The 12,787-nt window shown below is 43.6% G+C and overlaps 1 protein-coding gene across 1 annotated transcript in view; it reads left to right on the forward strand.

The window, feature by feature from the left end:
* The window catches only part of Elp3 (elongator acetyltransferase complex subunit 3), a 76,224-nt gene that overhangs the window by 3,125 nt on the left and 60,312 nt on the right, over window positions 1–12,787 (forward strand). Inside the window, exons 2-6 of the mRNA XM_045131243.1 lie at window positions 1,272–1,371; window positions 4,879–5,017; window positions 8,060–8,130; window positions 9,365–9,428; window positions 10,828–10,896. Coding sequence (XP_044987178.1) covers window positions 1,272–1,371; window positions 4,879–5,017; window positions 8,060–8,130; window positions 9,365–9,428; window positions 10,828–10,896 — 443 coding nt within the window. The remainder of the gene's footprint in view (window positions 1–1,271; window positions 1,372–4,878; window positions 5,018–8,059; window positions 8,131–9,364; window positions 9,429–10,827; window positions 10,897–12,787) is intronic.

The raw sequence follows: 12,787 nt of genomic DNA on the forward strand, positions 1-12,787 counted from the left end.
TTTTGTAAAATGGGATAATAGTGCCCACCATGCAGTCTTACTTTATTGTGAGGTTTCAAATGGGATTGAAGTACATGAAAAGACCTAACTTCCAGGGCTTTCTCTTCCATACTTCCTCATGGCCTGTTTCTCTAACAGCTGTCAGAAGGTGTGCTTGCTGACATCACCCACACTGATGCTAATGCCCCACAGCTGTTAGCTGGGAAAAAAGACTTGCTTTTTTTTTTTTTTTTTTTTTTTGCCTTGAGGAAATAACTCAGATTTGCCTGACTTGAATAGGTGCTCATCCTTGAACAGGTTGGTTGAAATTTAGGGGAAAGGGCCATATAAAGACATCACAGCATCTGCTATGCCTTTGGATGAGAAGGGGAGCTGCATTTGTCAGGAGAAGGTCATGCCAGTGAACAGTATTTTAGAAGTGTGTCCAGATCTTTGGACAGGCCAGGGGAAGTGGTGCATGACTGTAATCGCAACACTTGAAAAATAATCTTAAGTTCAAAACCAGACTAGAAGCCAGGCATGGTGGCACACGCCTTTAATCCCAGCACTTGGGAGGCAGAGGTAGGAGGATTGCCATGAGTTCAAGGCCATCCTGAGACTCCATAGTGAATTCCAGGTCAGCCTGGGCTAGAGTGAGACCCTACCTTGAAACACCGCCCCCCCCCCCCAAAAAAAAGAAAAAAAAATCAGACTTCACTAAGTACCAAGTTCCAGGCCAGCCTGAGCTGTATCATGAGACCCAGTCTCAAGATGCCAGGGACCCTTGATAACACCTCTGTGGGATAAGTGTCATTGTTCCATTTGCCTTAATCTGGTCTTAGAATCTGTAGAATCAAGTGTGTCTAAATGTCTCTGAATTCTAAAGTATGCAGGTATTCATAATTACTGTCTGGAGTTAAAGGCAACTTTACATTGGTACTTTTCTGTTTGTCTGTTTTGTTTTGTTTTTTTGCCTCGTGTTTGTTTCTACAGTTTTATTACCTATAATTTTCTCACAATATTCTGTGCTTCTAAAGGGAGCTTTTCTCACTTTGAGGTAAAGCCAGTTCTGTGGGGTTTTTGTTTGTTTGTTTGTTTTTGTAATTGAAGATAAGAACGATACAGTCAGACTGTGAACAACAGAAGCTTAGTGTCTTTTGAATTTGAGATAGTCATTTGGCATATTTGACATGATTTTGGAAGGAAGACTGAAAGTAAATAAAAATTTAAAATCCTTATTGGACAATGGGATTTCTACTGGTGTTGAAAAATGTTGAATATTGTCTTTCCAGGAGACCTCAGTCCTGCTGAGCTGATGATGCTAACTATAGGAGACGTCATAAAGCAGCTGATCGAAGCCCACGAGCAGGGGAAAGACATCGATTTAAATAAGTAAGTGCACCCACAGAGAGAGCATAGTTTTGGTTTAGGTAGAAGATGGATCTGTTTCTTCCTCTCCCTGTTTTTTCCTTCTTCCCTCCCTCTCCTCTCCCTCTCTCCCCGTCTTTGGAGACATGGTCTCACTATGTAGCCCAGACTAGCCACAAACTCAAGGCAGTCCTTCTGTCCCAGCCTTCTGAGAGCTGGGATTACAGGTTGTGCCTCCATGCCTGGCAGTAAATCTGTCTTATGGAATGATCCACTGCTACTTGTTTTCTAGCTTGTGTCTTATTTTTTTGATTGAGAATTTCAGCCTCCTGCCTACCCTGTCACTTGTTTTACTATGGTAAAAATTGCCTGATGGGCTCATACTGCTGACAGCTTCCAACATTTATGGGGCACTTAGCAGTTCCTCTGACACTGCGGTGGATGTCCTGCATGCACTAGCTCAGTTAACCCCCTCAAAGTCGGTCAAGGTGGGTACGGTGTTGCCTCATTTACTAGATGGCGCTCGAGCACATGAGGAGGGTAAGTTGATCTGTCCAGGGATGAGTAGGGTATGGAATCAGGCCATCACGTCCTTCTGTGCTGCACTTGACATCCTTTCTCTCTCCTCCTGTGTGTGTGCAAGCAGCAGCTCAGCCAGGACCTTTGACCTCATTAGCCCACCTCGACTTGAGAGCCTCTGAGACACGTGCCTCTACCTTTGGGTGATCATGTCCGGCTTGTTTTTCACCACACGCTCGAGTGAAAGCCATCGTTCATGTCTGCACCTCATTTTCTTAAGTGTGTGCTCACTCTGTATGTAGAACATTGATAGGTAGATAGGCCATAAAGAAAGGGTCCTGTGACCCCAGGCCCTTCATGATCTTTTTTAGATCCATTTCTGTTTTTTAAGATGCTGCAATAGTTGACCCCTTCCCTGAACAACACAATTAAAAAACACTTACGGGCTGAAGAGATGGCTTAGCGGTTAAGCGCTTGCCTGTGAAGCCTAAGGACCCTGGTTCGAGGCTCGGTTCCCCAGGTCCCACGTTAGCCAGATGCACAAGGGGGCGCACGCATCTGGAGTTTGTTTGCAGAGGCTGGAAGCCCTGGCGCGCCCATTCTCTCTCTCTCTCCCTCTATCTGTCTTTCTCTCTGTGTCTGTCGCTCTCAAATAAATAAAAATTAAAAAAAAAAAAACACTTGCTAAAGGAAGAAGTAACTAAATAATTACCCACTTTAGACTCTGAAGCATTGTATTTTATTGATTTTTCTAGTGTCTTTAGCAGTTTTTCTTCTGCTTTTGTTGGTTACACCCCTGGTTATGCATACTTCATTTCTTTGGTGAATGTTTTTGCTTACATAATTTTGTCTTTCACTCAATTGAGTATGTCTAAAGCTAAGGCTGCCTTAAATCCTGTCCCCAGCCTAGTATGTGAGACCTCTCAGTCTGGCTTCTTCAACCTTTAAACTTCTTCCTTTTACATCGAAAGTCTCCAGCTTAGTATTAAGTTGGTCTTTTAAAAAATATTTTATTTATTTATTTATTTATTTATTTGAGAAAGAGTGAGAATGGGCGTACCAGGGCCTCCAGCCACTGCAGATGAACTCCAGACACATGCTCCACCTTGTTCATCTGGTATGTGGGTACTGGGAATCAAACCTGATTCCTTAGGCTTTGAAGGCAAGTGCCTTAACTGCTAAACCATCTCTCCAGCCCCTGGACTATTCTTTTATTTTTCTTTCTTCTTTTTATTTTTTGAGGCAAGTCCAGCAGACTGCTTTTTTCTTTCTTTTTTTAATGCAAGAGGGGGAGAGAGAGAGAATTGGCATGCCAGGGTCTTCATCCACTGCAGTCAAACTCCAACATATGCTCCCTTGTGTATGTGTACAACCTTGTGCATTTGTGTCACTGCATCTGGCTTATGTGGGACCTGGAGAGTCGAACATGAGTCCTTAGGCTTTGCAGTCAAGTGCTGTAACCACTAAGCCATCTCTCTGTCCTCTGGTCTGTTCTTAAAACATGTACATCCTGTGTTTGCAACTTAGTGTAAGCCAGCCTGTCTGTCTGCAGTGCCAACTCTGTGTCTGTACTGTCTACCTGAGGCCCACTTTTCTCCAGGGCTTATTTTCTATGACTGTCTACCCAGCACACATTTAAGTTCTTTCTGCATTCTGGAGTCAGCCCTTCTTGAGCGATGTGGGTGGGTTAATCACAGTGCTAACATGAAAGAATTATACCTTCCACCTGACATACCAAGTACCTAGGTAGTATCTTATGCATGCTAGTACTGAGTTAACATTTGTTAAAAATAGTGTGAGCACCTCACAGATATTTCTGGTTGGATTACTTAGAAACCAATGACTGTTAGGATTTGCCTACCAGACACAAATAAAAGAAAAGCTGGTAAAATTACAGGGAAAAATCAAAGGAACAAGGTGGGCATTCAATAATTTCAGTACTTCCTTGGGGGTAGAAATAGAATTGAGAGTTAGAGGCCACCTTGGACTGCAGAAACAAAAGAAAGGGGCAGATTAAAGTAATTATTTGTCAGGTATAGGATTATAGCTAGGAAGGGGCATACAGAAGTGATGGTTTTATAGTTGTTAAATTATATTCATATTCATATATTTTTTAAAATTTATTTATTTATTTATTTACTTATTTATTTGAGAGCGACAGACACAGAGAGAAAGACAGATAGAGGGAGAGAGAGAGAATGGGCGCGCCTGGGCTTCCAGCCTCTGCAAACGAACTCCAGACGCGTGTGCCCCCTTGTGCATCTGGCTAACGTGGGACCTGGGGAGCTGAGCCTCGAACCGGGGTCCTTAGGCTTCACAGGCAAGCGCTTAACCGCTAAGCCATCTCTCCAGCCCCATATTCATATTTTTATGGATATTATTTTACCTAAGAACATGGTTCGGTGTTAGGGTGATTTCCTCCCTAGGAGACACTCGGCAGTGTCTAGGGGTGGTTACAGTATGAAGAGGGCTAGAGGCCAAGGACACTCCTGACAGCCATCCAGAGTCCCCAGCTTCAGTGCTGAGATGGAGAAGAGGGGAGTCAAATTAGTTCTGGAGCGTGGAAGCTGGAGCAGTGTTTGGAACGAGACCAACATGGTGCTGTCTTGTGGGCCTCACCTGCACAGTCCTAGTTGTTTGGTTTTTTTTTTTGGTTTTTCCAAGGTAGGGTCTCACTGTAGCAGCTCAGGCTGACCTGGAATTCACTATGGAGTCTCAGGGTGGCCTCGATCTCACGGTGATCTTCCTACCTCTGCCTCCCAAGTGCTGGGATTAAAGGCGTGCGCCACCACGCCCCGTGGTCCTAGTTTTCTTTTGGTGCTCAAATGTGAGAAGAGCAAGTTGCCCACCAACAAATTTTGTTCCTCTTAACCCCTTGCTATTTGCAGATCTTAAGCCACTGTATTCACCTGGTGGAAGGCTTGTAGGAGCAATGATGTTGTATCCACATCATCCTTGTAGCCTGTGTTTGAATTCTGGGGTCTTGATAATGCCAGCATGCTTTGCTTTCAGGGTGAAAACCAAGACAGCTGCCAAATATGGCCTGTCAGCACAGCCGCGCCTGGTGGATATCATTGCTGCAGTCCCACCTCAGTACAGAAAGGTCCTGGTCCCCAAGTTGAAGGCAAAGCCCATCAGGACTGCCAGTGGGGTGAGTGCTTCAACAGGTGAACTATTGATAGAGGTGGTCAGGCGGAAGAGGGGGACTCAGAGTGCGACAGCCCCTCTGTCATACTGTGTGCTGGAGTGGAGGCATGTGCGTAGTGTCAGGAGGAGGAGCCCAGTTAGTTGTTCTTCAAGGGGGAGGTGACGTTTTGATTTCTTTCAAAATAAAGATTGAAGCTTGATGACTCACAGTATGGTAAACGTTGACCCTCTTGAGTTGATAGCTTCCAGCCGATACTTACAAAATGTACTGTTAGAAGGTGGATGATGATGGAAGTAGTTCTGTGTGTGATGATTGTGAGTGATTGACACGATGCAGGGAACCCTGGGTGTCCAGGAAATGGAGGTGTATCTGCATCACAGAGCTAGATGAGTCCAGAAGAAGGCATGGTGCTTGCCTGACTGTAAGTAGCACTGCTTGTTTATCAGAAAGGGGCAGGTGCCAAGCGCGCTGGGAGCAGGGCACGGAAACGGAGAGGCAGAGGTAGCAGTGACACGGAGGGTGTGGTGTGGTGTGTGTGGATACAGTGACTACACTGGACTTCCAGATTCATAGGAGCCGAGAGTTCATTTGGTTACTGTGAGGTTTTTTGTTTGGTTTTTTTTGTTTTTCTTTCCTTTTTTTTTTGTTTTTTGTTTTTCGAGGTAGGGTCTCACTCTAGTCCAGGCTGACCTGAAATTCACTATAGAAGTCTCAGGGGGGCCTCGAACTCATGGCAATCCTCCTACCTCTGCCTCCTGAATGCTGGGATTAAAGGCATGTACCACCACGCCCAGCTCTTTTATTTTTTTTTGAAACAACAGTCTCAGTCTGTACCAAGTTAGCCTGAAACTTGTACTCCTGCCTTAGCCACCCATGTGCTGAGTTTATTTGAGAAAAAAAAAAAAATCGACATTAGCTTAGGATCAGCCTGTAAAAGAACTTAAATGTCTGGCAAAGAAACCAAGTAATAGAAAACTTAAAAAGTGTCTGTGAAGGGCAGTAATATGAACACAGTAGGTCTTGAAAAGATCCATGCATGCTGCATGCCTGGTAGCTGGGAAACAGACTAGAGTGAGCCTTCATGGTAGCATCAAGGGCCTCATTAGGACAGAGTCTCTAGGAGTCAAAGGTTAAGTGTCAAAGACCAGGGGATATTGGCAGGATCTCGGGACTTCTTGAAATGTGGTCCCCAGAGTGAATGATTGAACGTGTTCAGTCTGTTGTTTGGATCAAGATAAACTGCTAGTCACTTGTGTTGGCTATTTCAATGACCTTCTGCTCTGGATTCTGACATTTGTGTGCAATTAAACCCCACAGTGTCCATTGTACCACCAAGCCTGGGGTCCTCTTCTTTGTCCTTACTAATTTTGGTTTGGTTTTGTGTGTTCAAGAACAGTGTCACTCAGTGGGTAAAGTGCTTGCTGCATAAGCATAAGGCCCTGAGTTCAGATCCCCAGAACCCTTGTAAAGTCAGACACGGTAGCATGCATCTCTAATCCCCGTCCTCCTATAGCGAAACGGGAGGCCGAGACAGAGAATCCCAGAGCCTTCGGGCCAGCCAGCCTGGCTTTCCCTGTAGTGAAACAGCACAGAGAGCCTGCTTCCAACAAGGTAGAAGGCAAAGGCCAACACTTTGGCTTGTCCTCTCACCCCACACATGTCATGGCATGCGTGTGCTCGTGCTCACACACACAAACACATGCACACAAAGGTGGTAATAATGTAAGATTCTAAAGAGCAGTGCCTCCCCTCCCCCCCTTGTTTCCTCTGGGCAACCGCTTTTAACTCTAGCATTCTTCCCACATACCTAAGCAGCACCCTGCGTAGCCAGGTGCTGAACTTTGAGCTCTAAGCATTCTACACGGGCTCACCACTGGGAAAGGTAAAGTGAGTGTCCGTGATGCGTTTGAGTGGCAATGATGAGGCTTCTCAGGGCCGGGCTGGGCTGGTAGAGTAGTTGGCTAGAACGCATGAAACTCTGGGTTCAATCCCCAGTGCTGCATAAGCCAGGCATGGTGTGCATACCTGTAATTCCAGCACTTGGGAAGAAGAGGCAAGGGGATCAGAAGTTCAAAGTCATCCTCAGCTACATAGTGAGTTCAAGGCCAGCCTGGGCTACATGAGACCCTTTCTCAAAAAAAAAAAAAAAAGATTTAGATATAATTTTCTAAACTTACATAAAGTGACCTTTTTGTACATATACTGTCTTAGAAAAACCATTAGAGAATCGCTGTGACTTTAAAAATTAATTCTATTTATTTATTTATTTATGTATTTATTTATTTTCAAGGTAGGGTCTCACTCTAGCCCAGGCTGACTTGGAATTCACTAGGTAGTCTTAGGGTAGCTTTGAACTTGAGGTAATCCTTATACCTCTGCCTTCCAAATGCTGAGATTAAAGGCGTGCGCCACCACGCCCAGCTTAATTCTTAGGGCAAGGGCATAGCTTAGTGGTAGAGCACTTGCCTAGCATAGCATATTGTAAATCCCACAAAAAGATAATAATTCCTTAATTGTATACTTATAAAATAGTGCATACAATTCATATATACACTTAAAAATTATTATATTGTGCCCAGCTTAAGACTGTAGCATTATCTATCCCTTTAAGACCCCCTGTGTTCCACTCTGGTTGTATTCCTTAACTAACTACTGAGGAGTAATCACTGTCTATACTTTTTTAATTATTTTTTTTTAATTTTGTATGTATACATGTATGTGCATGTTCATGTGTGTGGTCAGACAATATAACCTTTGGAGTCATTCCTCACCGTTCCACTTCGCTTGAGGCAGGAGTCCTGTGGATCTCACTCAGCTGTTGTTCTTTGGTACCATAGCCTCGAGCTGCTGGGACATTCTCCCATCTCCGCCTCCACTCTCAGAGTTAGCGTGCTGGGTTTACAGAAGCCTGCCACAGTGTCATGCTTTTTTGGGTGGGGTCTGAGGATCAAGCTGAGGCACTCAGGTTGAATACTAAATACTTTATCCATTGGGCCATTGCCCCAGCACCTCCAGTTTTATTTATAATTAATTTTTCTTTTATAGATTGCGGTTGTGGCTGTGATGTGCAAACCCCACAGGTGTCCACACATCAGTTTTACAGGAAATATATGTGTGTAAGTATGATTTTCACAAGTGTGTTTATTTTAGTTAACCTACGAAGTAAATTCTTTAATGTCTTGGTCAGTACAGGCTGACTGATTAAGTAGATTCATAAGTTAGTTCTCTGAAGGACCCATTGGCAAGATACTCCAGTGCATTTAAGGTGGGACAGATCATGTTGCAGTGTTAAAAAGATGCATAGGCCAGGCGTGGTGACACATGCCTTTAATTCCAGCACTTGAGTAGGCAGAGATAAGAGGATCTCCATAAGTTCGAGGCCACCCTGAGACTACATAGTGAATTCCAGGTCGGCTTGGGCTAGAGCAAGACCCTATCTCAAAAAATTGAAAATACCAAAAACAAAAAAAAAACATAAGTCTTAAGGAGCCCAGCAAACACTCTGTTGTTGGATAAGAAATGTGGGAATAAGAGTTGCCTAAATTCCTTCAAATTTGAAATGAATTTGGACCAGAAATATCAAAATTTAAAAAAATATTCCTGTAGAAGCTGATAGATTTCTTAAATTCAGGTTGTTGAAGTCAGGTTCACATTGCTGGCAGAAATCACCTGACCAAGAGCAGCTTGTGGGAAAAAAAGGTTTATTTTGGCTTATAGGCTCGAGGGGAAGTTCCACTAAGGCAGGGGAAAAGCAATGACATGAGCAGATTGTGGACATTGCCCTGTGGCCAACATAAGGTGGACAACAGCAACAGGAGAGTGTGCCAAACTCTGGCAAGGGGACACTGGCTACAACACCCATAAGCCCGCCCCTAGCAATACTCTGCCGCCGGGAGGCAAATCTCATCATTCCCAAATCTCCACAAGCTGGGAACCTAAGTTTATGGGGGACATCTGAATCAAACCCCCACACAGGTATTTGGAAGGATTGGAGGAATATGCAAGACTTCAGGGAGGAAGGTTTCAGGGGAGGGCGATTTCCCGAGAAAGACTCCCAGCCAGCAAAGCCGTGTCTCAGTGCAGACAGGAAAGCCTGGCTGCTCTTATATACCCTGACAGCTCAAACCTGGAAAATAGCTGTGACTGCAGTGTTTTGCAAATGACTATAATCGTGTTCCTTTCTGCAGTCATCTTGTTTGCTTGTTGGTAGAAAATACATTCCTTGCTGATACTGGAAAGCACCCTGTTCTGTTTGAACCTGGTAGCGAAGCCCTTCTGCTAGCAGGCTTGGAGAGACTGCCCACACGCGGAACTAAGCCTGCGTCTCCCTCCTGTTCTTCCTCACCACAGGTACTGCCCCGGAGGACCTGATTCTGACTTCGAGTATTCAACCCAGTCATATACCGGATACGAGGTAAAGTCCTCTGCAGTGCTGCACTGAAGGGGTACATCGTATTTCACCCATAGAGTGGCATTTCTAATCCTAGTCTCGTTACGAGGTGTAGCTCTCACTCTTTTTTTTCATGTTGTAAAGCTGTGTAGTTACCGAGTGCCCGCTCTCTGTGCGTGCCCGTGCCGTGTGTTACTCCAGTCACGGGAAGAGCTCTTACTGCTTTGATGTCCCAGCCACGGTCCTCAGTGCTTTGAACCTTGGAGTGCAGCCGTGGCTGACAAAGAGAATTATCCCAGTTTTATAAATGAGTAAACTGAGATCTAGAGGCTTAAATAGAGGCCCAGAGACCCGCTCTGTGAGCACCAGCCTTGCCCTCCTCTCACCCCGTGTGAGCAGTGGAGAATGGACCAGGCCCCTGGAAGGAGCATGGTGGGGCCCAGCTGAGGGAGGGATGTGTAATCCAGGAGAGGAGTCTTTCTTCATCAGAGGTGGCATCTGGAGAAGCCAGTAGGGCGCTGACCTGTCCGACCTTTTGACATTGCAATATGACGTCATCTACAAAGTGCAAAATCTTCACTCGAGTTACAAAATAATCTCATGATCTAAGTAAGTTTGTGATTTTATGTTGGGCCTCATTCATGGCTGTCCTTGGTCACATGCAGCCTGTAGGCCACAGGTTGGACATGCCTACAGCAAGGAGCCGTTCTGATAACCATGTGGCGAAAAGACTAGAGTACAGAGCAGGTTCAGAAGTCACCCACTTCAGAAGACACCAAAAGCCAGCAAGCCATGCGGCTTTTCTTTTCTTCTCATATAACTTCCATTTTTTTCCTGTTATCCGCGGTTCAAATTTTTGAAAATATAAAAGAAATTATTCACTGAAAATTTCTTCTCCTTCCTAACTTCAGGCTGCCCCTTTCTCCTTCTCCCTACATCATTTAGTCCTGGCTACCTTTTCACATTCCTGCTGTTTGCCCTGCTTTTTACATACCAGACAGTATTCCGGAACAGTGTTCTCACCTCACCCTTTTCCTTCATATCGTGTCTCGAAGAACCTTCTAGGTTAGTACAGTGGCTGTAGATTATTTCACCGTGGGTATCATCAGGGCTGTTTGTGAATCTTTACAAATTAAGGATCTTGCTTGAAGATCATTTTTGCTACATAGCTGTTGAGTGTGTGAGCCCGTTAGTGTGCATGATAGAACACTTTGGTGACCCTGAAGAGACCTACTTTTTCATGACAGTGGAGGTAGCACTAGCTAGATGCTTAGAACTTTGACAAGAGTAAGAAACAAAGATGGGATACAGGGCAAGCTTTTAATATTTAAAACTGTGGAGAACTTAAATATAGCTCTTCAGAGCTACTTTTTGCTTTAAATTTGATGTGGATATAACAAAATGTGTTTTGTTTTTCTCTTAGCCAACCTCCATGCGAGCTATCCGTGCTAGATATGACCCTTATCTACAGACAAGACACCGGCTAGAACAGGTACATGTAGAAAAGGGTTATTTTACATTATGGGATATTTACTAAGAAAGTGTTGTTACTTGATTTGGAGTCAGTATGAAATAACTAAAAGTATATGTTCCCCCTTGAGATTTGTCTGAGGGGGTGACACTTTCGTAGTGCCTAGCATGTTAAAAAAAAAATACACACACACACACACACACACACACACACACACACACACACACATATACCTTCTTTAGAGACTGAATTATTTCCTTTAAGTGTTTTATAGTCTTTAAACTTCTTCCGTCTTGAAGAAAGTACCTTAGGAATGTGTGTTGGAGGTTCATACACAGTAGATGAAGAGGTTAAATGTTAGCTTCCATCAGCCAGAGAAGAGGTAAGAGAACTTATTTGCCCAGTGAGAGTAGGGAATAGATGGCAAGGTGGTAGAGGGCATTTGGGGGACTCAGGGGTTGGTGGTTGTGCATCATGCCTGTGGTGATGGGGTTACATAACTCTAAATATTTAGCAGAATGCACCCTTTCAGAAAAAGTAAGCTAGGCATGGTGGCTCATACCTTTAATCCCAACACTTGAGTGACTGAAGTAGGAGGATCACCATGAATTTGAGGTCAGCCTGGGCTACAGAGTGAAAGTACTATGTAAGTGACTAAACTTTTCAAAACATCTGAACATGAATAGAGGTGACTGAAATTGTTTACAAGTTTATTTTAAGCTTGTCCAACTTTTAAAATGTAAGCACCATTCATGGCTATTAACAATAAGTAATGTATGGTAAGGCAAATATAATATTTAAGATAGAAAATAGTATATAGTGTAGTAAGTAAATTTCTTCTGCCCTTATGTAACTGTTTTAGTGAATACCACTCAGTTCTAATGTTCACTGTCACTCAAGCATCTGTACAACTGCTTGTCAGCAATAAGAGAGGACCCCAGCTAGGAAGCCCACATAACTTGGAAAGTTATATTCTAAACTGAACTTGGCTTTAGTTTAGTTCAGTTCTTTTTCCTCAGCCATGATATATAACAGCTCATTTAAGATGTAGAACTGTGTTCCAACTGTGTTCACCAACAAAAAGAGCCTAGGCTTGGAGTTGAGGAAAGTGCCATAGAATAAAGATTGTTTTGAAATCAAGTGCAGTGGAATCATCTGAGTGACCTCCCAGACATGGGGCAGATCTCCACCTCTGGAGATGCTGGTGAGATCTACTTGAGAATCCCTGTAAGAGAGGCTAAAAAAGTTACCAGAGTAGTTTTGTTTTGAAAGCGGATAGATGGGCACACCAGGGCCTCTTGCCACCACAGACAAACTCCAGACATATGCACCACTTTGTGTATCTGGCTTTACATGGGTACTGGGGAATTGAACTCAGGCTCTCAGGCTCTGCAGGCAAGCACCTTTAACCACTGAGCCATCTCTAGCCCACCAGGATAGTTTTGATGAATACCTCTTATAACGACTGTAGACAGACATATTCTCTTAGCTTTGATGTAAAACATGTACCACACTTGTGATAGTATAAGTAGTTACCTGCCACTTTTCAGAAACTATCATTTTAAACAGCTTGAACTTCTGGCTATGGCTAGTACTTTACATGCATGATAATGCTAGTCACAATTTGCTATTTTACCCTGGTTTTCTCAAGCATAGCAGCAATAAATTTAAATGCTTGGTTTTAAAATTTAGAATCTTGGCTTGCTATATTTTACAGAATGAAAGACATGTGTCATTTTATCCACTAGTAGAGCAGATGTAGTATGTCATTTCTTAACAATCAAACATTTCATTTTTTTTTCTCAGAAAGGAGGCTTGAGGGGCTACCTGTGGTCTATAATTAGTTTTAAGATACATTATTAATTTTGCATTTTTAAATTGTAGTATTTTTGAATTAAATTTTATTTTTACA

Source organism: Jaculus jaculus, chromosome 12 (assembly GCF_020740685.1).
Source record: "Jaculus jaculus isolate mJacJac1 chromosome 12, mJacJac1.mat.Y.cur, whole genome shotgun sequence".
Lineage (NCBI taxonomy): Eukaryota > Metazoa > Chordata > Mammalia > Rodentia > Dipodidae > Jaculus > Jaculus jaculus.